Below are 10,769 nucleotides of genomic sequence, written 5' to 3'. Positions count from 1 at the left end.
CACATGATCATATTCCCTATTCATGATTAGATGACCTGGACTGCTGGACTAGATGATCTTCCCAGTTCTGAATCTCTGATCTTATCCTTTTGTCAAGACTCAATTTCCCCATCTGAAAAAATCAGGGATAATAATACTTGCTCTTTTTACTTTACCTAGGTGTCTTAAGTATTTTTAAATGAAATAACACATATGACCATTTTAAAAATTATAAAGTTTTATAAAAATACAAGGTAATATTATTATTTTGTCTGAACCTATGATTTCATTAATAATGGGAATCTCCTTTATGAGAGGCACAATGAAACACTGAAACACAATGAAACTCACAGTTTCAGAGCTACTGAGAGGTTGTCGATTAAAAGTCAACAAGCGGACGGTCCCTGCAGCATGGCCGCCGCTTCAGCCACCTGGGCGTTTCAGGCACAGGAAAGCCGGGCCCGACCTGGGGGAGGGCTGGAAGCCTTGAGGTTGAGGGGCCTAGGCCCAGTCACCATGGACAGCTTCTTCGGTTGTGAACTGTCCGGTCAGGCTAGGTCCTACACCTTCAAGGTAGAGGAGGACGACAACACGGAGCATGTGCTGGCACTGACCATGCTCTGCCTCACAGAAGATGCTAAGGAGGAGTGCAACATTGTGGAGGTGGTAGCCAGAAACAGTGACAATGAGGAGATTGCTGTACCAGTGGCCAACCTGAAACTGTCTTGCCAGCCCATGCTCAGCCTAGGTGACTTCCTACTCCAGCCTCCAGTGACCTTCCGCCTGAAGTCTGGCTCTGGCCCTGTTCATGTCAGTGGGAGGCACCAGATTGTATCTATGGAGGACAGTGATCTCTCTGAAGAAGATGAGAGTGAAGACAGGGACCCAGAACTGCTGCCCATTCTGCCTGCCAAGAAGAGGCAGGGGAGGTCATAACTGGCAAGGGATCACAGTTGTCTCTCTCTCCTCCTGGTCCTGTTTCTCCTGGATGTTTCAAAAGTGTTTTGTTTTTTTGTTTGTTTTTAAGTGAGGCAGTTGGGGTTGGGTGACTTGCCCAGGGTCACACAGCTGGTAAAGTGTTGGGTGTCTGAGGCCAGATTTGAACTCGGGTCCTCCTGACTCCAGGGCTGGTGCTCTATCCACTGTACCACCTAGCTGCCCCCAAAAGTGTTTTTTTTTTGGTTTTGTTTGTTTATTGATGAGGCAATTGGGGTTGGATGACTTGCCCAGGGTCACACAGCTAGTGGGTGTTGGGTGTCTGAGGCCGGATTTGAGCTCGGGTCCTCCTGGATCCAGGGCCGGTGCTCTGTCCACTGTGCCACCTAGCTGCCCCAAAAGTGTTTTTTGTAAACAGTTTTCTTAATTTCTCATCTGCAAGAGAATTGGGACTGGACTGGGTCTTAGGGACAAAGAGAATCATGGTGCTCTTTCCCACCCCCTAAAAGGACCTCCATTCTGAGGTCCCAGTATCTAGGGTGGGATATTGCCCCAGTACAAACCGGATTTCCTCTCCCCCCCACCCTGCCCTAGACCTCTTTGCTCTAGGCTTTTTTCACCCTCATATAGGGAGAAGGGTGTGAGAGTAGGGCAGTGGGAAGGAGCCAGGGGAGTGGAAGAACAGATTAGCCCTTCCTTGGCCCTTCCTCCTGAGTGGGATAGATGGTAGTGAAATGATTTTATTCAGAAATGAAATGAAGTATTTCTGGACATTTTTACATTTTTGGAAAAAGTTGAAAATAAAGATTATCCCCCCTGCAAAAAAAAAAAAAGTCAACAAGCATTGATTGAGTACTTAACCATGTTCTGGGCTCTTTGCTAAGCAGTGGGTATACAATGTAAGCAGAAGGAGAGAGAGTACCTTCCCTCAAGGAGCTTACATTCTAATGGAGGAAGCTGACACTTAAAAGGAAGTTTAAAAAAGTAGAGGGAGAGGGCAGCTAGGTGGCAGCTAGGTGGCAGCTAGGTGGCACAGTGGATAAAGCACTCACCTGGATTCAGGAGGACCTGAGTTCAATTCCAGCCTCAGACACTTGACACTTGCTAGCTGTGTGATCTTGGGCAAGTCACTTAACCCTCATTGCCCTGCCCCCCCAAAAAAAAAACCGAAAAGAAAAGAAAGAAAAGTTAGAGGGAAAGGTACCCAAGAAAACATAGTAAAGAAAGTAGGGAGCCAGGAATGAAACTTAGGAGAAAAAAGAAGACATGGCTAGCCCGGATGTTCTCCTTAAAATGGAGGTTCAGGAAGGAACCAGTTATCCAGAGGGAAGGGATGCAGGGCTGTAGTGTACTTCCACTATACGAAGTCCAGGAAAGGAGGCTTCTGTGGCATGGTGAGAAAGGTTCAGAAAACCAGGACTAGATCCTGGTAAGGAAAGTGACTTTTGAGGATGATACAATTAGATTTATAAAAGACACAATTTACACCCAAAGTCTTCATGATTCCAAAGGCAATCATCTATCTATTGCTCCATAATGATATCATTAATCATTATGGCCATCATTGTCATCATCATCTTGATCATCATGATTACCATTACTATTATATTTTCATCCTTACATTGAATGGATTTTAGGTAGAGATTTTCTGGGGTGCTTTTTCTACTACTCTTTTATGTTAGGTGTTTGGCAGACTATAGCATAAGATCATGACTTCCAGTAGTTGAATAACAATATTGGAAGGTAGGCTTATCATCCATAAGCTTCTTGAAAGCATCCTCAGGAACACCCCAAAATCAGAAAAGACAAAAAGGATAAAATATATATCTCATCCTGTTCCCACAAAGGTTTTTTGTTTGTTTTTTGGCGGGGCAATGAGGGTTAAGTGATTTGCCCAGGGTCACACAGCTAGTAAGTGTCAAGTGTCTGAGGCCAGGGCCAGTTCTTTATCCACTGTGCCACCTAGCTGCCCCCTCCTGCATAGTTTTAATGTCTTCTGTTAAATCTCTATATTTTGAGGTCTTTTCATATAGTCTGGAGATTATGAGAATTCAGTATAATGACCTCTGTTTCAAATATTCTAAAAAATTGGAGGTATCAATGCTATATGTTAATTATGGTTTTGGCCATAATGATGCTCTGGTGCCAGTAGTTTATTTGGTGAATTCTCAATGATACGCATGGGCTTATATTTGTAGTATGGAGATTTATCATCTGTTAGATTATGAAGAATTGTATATTTCTGTTCTTCAATAGGAGCTAAATTTTTCCAACTAGGTGGTGCAGTGGATAGTGTTGGCTCTAGAGTCAGGAGGACCTGAGTTCAAATATGGCTTCAGATATTTACTAGCTATGTGGCCTGGGCAAGTCACTTCACCATGTTAGACTCAGTTTCCTCATCTATAAAATGAGCTGGAGAAGGAAATGGCAAATCACTCCAGTATCTTTGCCAAGAAAATCCCAAATGAGATCACAAAGAGTCAGACACAACTGAAAAACAACTGAAAATTTGTTGTAACTTGATATGATGTTATATAATTTCTACTGTTTCCTTGTAAAAATATGCATGAATCAATAAGTCTCAGTCTATTAAAGGTGGTCTTTTTCTAATTTCTGATGACAGTGACATGATATTGTATAACTATTATTATTATTAATCTCATCCTTCTCATCTTTTCATGGAATTTAGATAGAAATTATTCTGAACAAGTTGCTACTCTGCTATTATTCCTTTCTTCAAACCACTGCATAGGCAGATAATACAAAAGCTTTTTATGATTGAAGAAAAGCATAAGGACATGACCTCATTTTCTGTAGACTCACTGAAAGTATCTTGGGAACAACTCCAGTAGCAGAGAGGATGATGGGAAATATATATTCCTTATCCTGCTCCCACATGATTTGATTTCTTCTAGATCTCTATATTTCCAAAGTTTTTCATTTCACGTAATTTGGAGATTGAGTTTTGGTATGCCATCTATTAAGAAAATATATTCATTTTTAAGCAATCAATGCTATGTCTGAGTTTGGGGAACAGTTCTAGGATAAGAGTCACATTTCAGCATAATTTATTTGTTGCATTTTCAGGGATATTTTGAGGCCTATATTTGTAGTATGGGGTTTGTCATCTGTTAGTTTGTGAAAGACAGACTTACTTTTGATGTACAGTTCTAGCCACAAAATCATGTCATGTCTAATGGGGTATTCAATAGGATTCTTATTATTATTATTTCTAAGAAAGTTGGATCAACTTCCTTAAAGCTAGCCAGACCCACCTCCAGGTTAACAAATCATCGGTCAGAATGTCCAAGGCACATGTACTACTGCTGTTTCTCTTCTTCCCTTCTCTCAAGCTTTAGAAAAGGCAAATAATCAAAGTTCTTTCCCCAGGGCCCAAAATTAATGTTTCAGGGTGCTTTAGGTAAGACTGATCTGATTTATAAGATGCATCATCTGCTGACTGTTTGTTAAACCAGAGAAATAGCTATTTTCTTTATCTTCTCTCTCTTTTCCCACTGAACACCTGGTCTACAATGAAATAGAGACTTATTTGATGATCAGAAAATCTGGCCATCTCTGCCTCCTGGTGCTTTTGGTTTGTGCTTTCTTGGTTTGTGGCCTCTCAGTGTATGTTTATCTGGGCACTCAGGGAAGAGGAGATATCGAAAAAGACAGACTTTGGACTCAGAAATAGAATAAAAACAAAGCTCTAGCATCTATCCAGATGTGGAAAAGCACAGCTGAAAAGGGGAGATGACTTTGAGCCCTGGAATTCAGGTATAGGATAATCCCAAAAGATTTTATTTTTTCTGCCAATTGTCAAAAAAACTGAAAGCTTAACACTATGTTACATCACGTCTTCCTCTTTGAACCCATTATTACAGGAGAGGAACAATCATGGAGGCTCTTGGCCTGATGTACAGGTGGCTTAATGGGCTTGGACACCTGCCTGTTCAGTTTCAACAGTGACTTAAAGAAAAGATCATAGGATAAATACTGAACTCCACTTCACCCTGACACTGACCCAGGCTCCAACATTGTCAGCAGCCCCTTTCCTACAAACAGCCCAGCAGATGGGCCGGAGGAAGGTCACTTCTGGTAGCACCATGGCAACGGCAGACAAAGCTCACCATGTAGAGAGAGGGAGCAGATGGGACCGAGTGGCAAGGCAGCCCCTGACAGAGCACAGCTGAGGAGGGCTTTGGTTTAACAGGGAGTTCCCATGGCCAACACCAGGGGAAAAGGAGGGTTCCACTCCAGACTCCACAGATGCCCCATTATGACTTTGTTGAAAGCCAAGGCAAAGACATATTTGGGAAATGAGCTGACTGAGGCCCATGGATTAACAGTGAGAGGATCTGAAAATAAAGGGAAAGTTCTAGAACTAAGTGTTATGAGATCAGTTGACAAGGAACCCTACAAGCTGAGTGTCAGATTGAAGACAACAGCCGTAGGTCAGATTCAGGGCACAAAAGATAAGCTATCAACTGATACATTTGCCACAGGTACTCAGAACACCCCTCCATTCCACATCTCATCTTGCACAAACCAGAAAACTGTTACCTGGTAGTCACTCCATCAGGAAGCTGATAAACAACAGAATAATAAATGTTAGAGATTGCTCCTCACTGGAGGTCCTCAAACAGCGACTGAATGGCAGCTAAAGGATGATGCTAAAGAAGTTCAGTATGGGTTATACTAGATGGCTTCTGGAGTCCTGTCCAACTCTGTGAATTCTGATAAGTGTCATACTCTCTGCTAGGGACTGGGAGTAGGAAGGAAAATAAAACAATGTCTGCTCTCAAGGAACCTATAGTTTTGTGGGGGAAAACAACAGATAGATAGATAGATAGATAGATAGATAGATAGATAGATAGATAGATAGATAGATAGATAGATAGATAGATAGATAGATAGATAGATAGATGATAGATAGGTAGATAGATGATAGATAGATAGATAGATGATAGATGATAGATAGATAGATACATGATAGATAGATAGATACATGATAGATACATGATAGATAGATGACAGATAGATAGATGACTGATAGATGGATATAGATATGTGTGTGTGTGTGTGTGTGTATATATATATATATATATACACACACGCACACACACATATGTGTTTAGTCAAGATGGTTCTAGTCTCACCTCATCCTCCACCTCCTACATAAGGCTTTTCAAGATACTGTCAATAATTAGGAAGTGATATCTATCTCTAACCTACAAATATTACTTCATGCATATATATTTTGTATTTATTTACCTGAAGATAGAGAAAGAAAGGAGGAGTAGGAAGAGGAAGAGGAGCCTATCTATCTATCTATCTATCTATCTATCTATCTATCTATCTACACATCTCTCTATATAGACATACAGGAGGATATATCTATAGAGATGTATAGATCTCTATAGATATATCTGTATAGATAAATAGATCTCTCTATGTAGACATATCAGAAAGCACCTATATAGATTTGTTTATTTCTCTCTCTCTCTCTCTCTCTCTCTCTCTCTCTCTCTCTCTCTCTCTGTATATATATATATATATATACACATATATATATATGAAGCTATGTATCTATATATAGGCTATATCTATATCTATATGTAGGAGGCTTGAAATCTATAGAGATATAGATCTTTCTATACAGTATTTGATAGACATGGATAATAGGAGACTATATAGATATATCTATATTGGAAGCTATATATTTATAGATATGCAGATAAGTAAATACAAATATATACACAAGATAATTTTTGCAATTTAGGGATGGGATCATTGCCTAACCACTGAAAATCTAGAAAGGTCTCGTGTACAAGGCAAGGGGCAAGTAAAACCAGCTCATACTGACTTCCCTTTGTTAAATTTTTCAATGTTGTCAGTTATACCTCAGAAATTGCTTTAAATCAGGGCTTGATTTGTTGTTTTGTTGATTATTTACATTTAAGAAAATGTTTCAGAAAATGTTAACAAAGCAGATTAAACATAAAGCAGTGACTTACATTTTCAGAGAGCTGGTTGTTAAACATTTACAAGCACACCCCTAGTGAAAGGTGACACTGGAGCAGAGCCTTAAAGTATGCTTCAGATTCCAAGAGAAAACCAATGTTCTTAGCATATACCCACCAATTTGAAGCCATCAAAAGGAACTTAGTATAGCAAGATCCAGACCAAAAGGAGATTGATCACTCCACCTAAGAGTGTACAAGGGGATAAGGACTGGCCTTCACACTAAATTCCAATTCAGGAAATAAGGTTGGAAAAACAAAACAAAAAAGCACCAGCAATATGGAAATTTTATGTAGGTAGAGATACTCAAGACAATCCAGAAGAGAGTAATTTCACACTGTCTATATGCAAGGTTTCAAAGAAAACCACAGGTTTACAATAAGCTCTACTGGAATTTCTCAAAAAACAAAGAAAACATTTTGATATGATCATATAAATGAAAAGAGAGTTCTAGAAGAAAGAATTAGAAAGAAAATACACAGTTTCATACAGGAGGTTCAAAATTTTATTAAAATAACAGACTCCTTAAAATTTGTATCACATCCCAGAGAGATTAATGACTTTATGAGAGAACAAAACCAAAGATTGAAAACAACTCAGGTAATATAAGACATCTCATATTATTTTCCCTGGTCACATTCTGCCTTTCCTCATACTTATCTGTAGAAATTAAATCCCTCCTACTAGATTATAAATTCCTGGTAGGCAGGGAATGTCATGGGTTCATAGATTTTTATCTAGAACGGATTTTAAAGGTCATTGGTTCTAAACCCCTCACTAAACTGAGGCCCAGAGAAGTGAAGTGTAGAGTCACACAAATAAGAAGTATATAAAGTGGGATTTGAACCTAGGTCATTTTTGAATATATGCCATTTTCAACCCCAACTCCTAACAGTGTTTCAAACATAGTAAGTGCTTCATAAAGATTTGTTAAATTGAAATGGGCACTGAATCAGTTTAGTATTCTTTGTCTCAGAATTCTAGGTTGCCTTATATTCCATTTATATTGGAAAACTGCTTTGGGTTTCCTCAAAGGAAAGGCATGTTATACATACTAAGTATTTTCAATTACTACCTAACCAAGATAAACACTGTGGGTTCCCTTAAGGTTTATTTCCAAAGATTGATGTTCTCCAGATTGGTAATAATGCAATTGAAACATACTATCTGTTCTAAGTGCCCTTTCCTACTGCACCTCCAAGACCCACACTCTATTAGGAACATTCTTGGGTTTTTTTTAGACCATTAAGCATTTGTGGCTAGACACAACTAGACTTTCAAGATATTTAAAGACCATTAGCAAAATAAGGCTCCCTATCTGACTGAAACTTCTTTTGATGGAGCAAGATAAAATTCTTACATTTGCTTTCAGATTTTGATTATTTATGAGCACATTGAAAAGCACAGGGGGAAAGGGAGTGACAAATAGAAATGAAAGATACTAACAATGTTGATGGAACATACTCTTATATTATGTACAGAATGTTCTGAAAATATTCCCCAGCCCTTTCATACAAACTTGTAAAATTCTCTCAGTGGCAATGTAGCTCATGCCATAGAGAGAATAGAAAAATACTTAATTTCTCTGTTTTCAATACTAGGTCAAGCCTTTAATGTCTGGATTTGTTTCACAAGCACGTTTATATGGAGAAAGGGAAAAATAAAAACACAAATAAAGAGAGATTTGTTTTTAACAGATTTTATTAAAAACAAGCTAGAATAATACTAGCTCATGAAGTGCCTCCTTTTCCCTTTTTGGTGAGGAAAAGGATTCAACAGCACTTTTAGTGGGCCAATTTTGACCCTTGAATACTAAATGATTGCTAATTTTATTTTATAAACAATTTTTATATTTTATTCATAATACACAAGTATGTGATACAAGCTCTCAAATTCCAATGGTCCATTCTAACTCTGGTCTCTGGTAATTCCAAAGTAATTTATCTAAACTGTCTGACTATGTCACCCCTGCCCTGCTCAATAAACTCCAATGAATCCCTGTTTTCTCTAGGCTCAACTACAAACTCTTCTGTTTGACATTTAAATCACCATCTGATTCCAACCTATACTTCCAACCTTATTAATAAATAAACAAGCAATTATTAAGCACCTACTATGTCTCAGGCACTGTGCTAAGGATGAAGCTGACTTATCACAGATCACTTCCATCTACAAACACTTCAATACAGCAACACTGGCCTTCTTACTATTCCTTATATGGATCATTCCGCCTCCCATCCTCATGCCTTTCCAATGATTCTTTGCCATGTATGGAATATAAATATACTCCCTCCTCACATCCCTAGTTTGTTCAAGGCTTACCTCAATGCTACCTTCTATATGAAGAGTTTCCCAATCTTATCAGCTGCTAATTCCTTCTCCTCCCCCCATGCCCTATTACCTTGTATCTATATTGCAAATATTCTGGATACTATATAGATATATAGCTGTTGTCTTTTCCTACTACATTATTAGTGTGATGTTTAAAATCTAAAAGTGTGGTCATCTTAAATTAAAAGCTTTAACACCAGTCTTTGGGCATTAAGCATTTATTAAAGCATACCAGGTATTCAACGTGGAGTTCAGAAAGTTAAGAAAAGGCCTATATAGCCTAGAGTTCCAGCCTGGGCGGGTTCTTCCTCAAGTCTTCCGCCACAAGCCTGCTTCAATCACAACCTCTCCTCAAACCAAGGGTAGAAGCTTTTTATAGGTCTTCAGCAGAGGCGGTCCTTACACACTGCTTCAAGCTAATTGGTAGGCATCATCCAAATCCATTGGTTCACTGGACCTGAAGGTGGTTTCAAGTTAAGTTCAAAGTCTTTAGCTTCTGAGAACAATACCTTCTTAAGAGCTAGCCAGGTGTGCTTACAATCTAGTTAACTCGAAGTAGGCTAAGCAGCAGTCAATCACTCTCACTTAATTCAATCAGTTTAGATTAATCTCCAGGTGGGCCTTTGAGTATCTGCTAAATCCCTTTATTTTATCATATTAGCTACTTGAAAGCAAGAACTATTTCACTCTGTGAGAGACAGGAGGTGCCAGACAAGTCAAACTACCATTATTACCACCTTGACCACCATCTCTCTATACACCTTGATGGAGTAGACAGGCCAGGGCCCTGAGCCCAAGGGCCTTGGGAATAGGAATATTCCCTGAACCACCCAACCTGCCCAGTCCCTGTAGCTGCCATTGAGGGGAGAAATCATTTTAAACAGGGAGCCCACCTTCCTCACCACCATCAGCAATAACTATTGATAACAACAGGAGGTTGGTTGGGCAGCAGTCTTAGGCCTAAGCAGTATGTGCCAGGCAGGTCAGGCTACCTCTACTACCATATATCTCCCTTCAGACCCTAATGGACACAGCCTGGGGCCCTGAACCAAAGGGCTCTGTGAATAGAAATGTTTCTAGTTCAATACCCTCAGATACCATCTTGTAAAGCAATCCCTATGGATGTGCAGCCTGGCAGGTAGGTGCTCCAGCCACATCTGTTGAAGACTCACAAAGTTCTCATCACCAAAGTTCTTGCTTGACACTGACAAATGTTTCAACATCAGAAACTGATAGTATTTTGTCAGTCAAAATGGCATTAAAGAAGCGTGACCCCTGGCTTGGTTGTCGCAGCCTAAAAATCATGGGACCTTTCCATTTGACTCGCAGGTAAAACCCACAACGTGTATTGTCTCTTCCATTAGAATGTGAGTTTGTCAGGGGCTGGGACTTTTGTGTTTGTATCCCCAGAGATTTATAAATAAAAAGCATTTAATAAAGGCTTTAGTTCTTCATTCATTCTCGTTTTTATATTTCTAGTGCCTAGCACATTGCTTGGC

The 10,769-nt window shown here is 39.5% G+C and overlaps 1 protein-coding gene across 1 annotated transcript; it reads left to right on the top strand.

The window, feature by feature from the left end:
• Positions 1–389: 389 nt before the first annotated feature.
• LOC122744140 (nucleoplasmin-3-like) lies at positions 390–915 on the top strand. Its single transcript, XM_043989530.1, has one exon. It carries the CDS (start codon positions 391–393, stop codon positions 913–915), a length of 525 nt encoding a protein of 174 aa, XP_043845465.1. The 5' UTR covers position 390.
• Positions 916–10,769: the final 9,854 nt, after the last annotated feature.

Source organism: Dromiciops gliroides, chromosome 2 (genome assembly GCF_019393635.1).
Source record: "Dromiciops gliroides isolate mDroGli1 chromosome 2, mDroGli1.pri, whole genome shotgun sequence".
NCBI classification, from domain to species: domain Eukaryota; kingdom Metazoa; phylum Chordata; class Mammalia; order Microbiotheria; family Microbiotheriidae; genus Dromiciops; species Dromiciops gliroides.
The sequence above is the reverse complement of the archived record's forward strand: the minus strand, read 5'-3'. Positions and strand labels throughout refer to the sequence as shown.

What these genes read in the sequence shown, in the direction of transcription:
- LOC122744140 (XM_043989530.1), top strand. Translation starts at nt 391, where the DNA reads ATGGCCGCCGCTTCAGCCACCTGGGCGTTTCAGGCACAGGAAAGCCGG.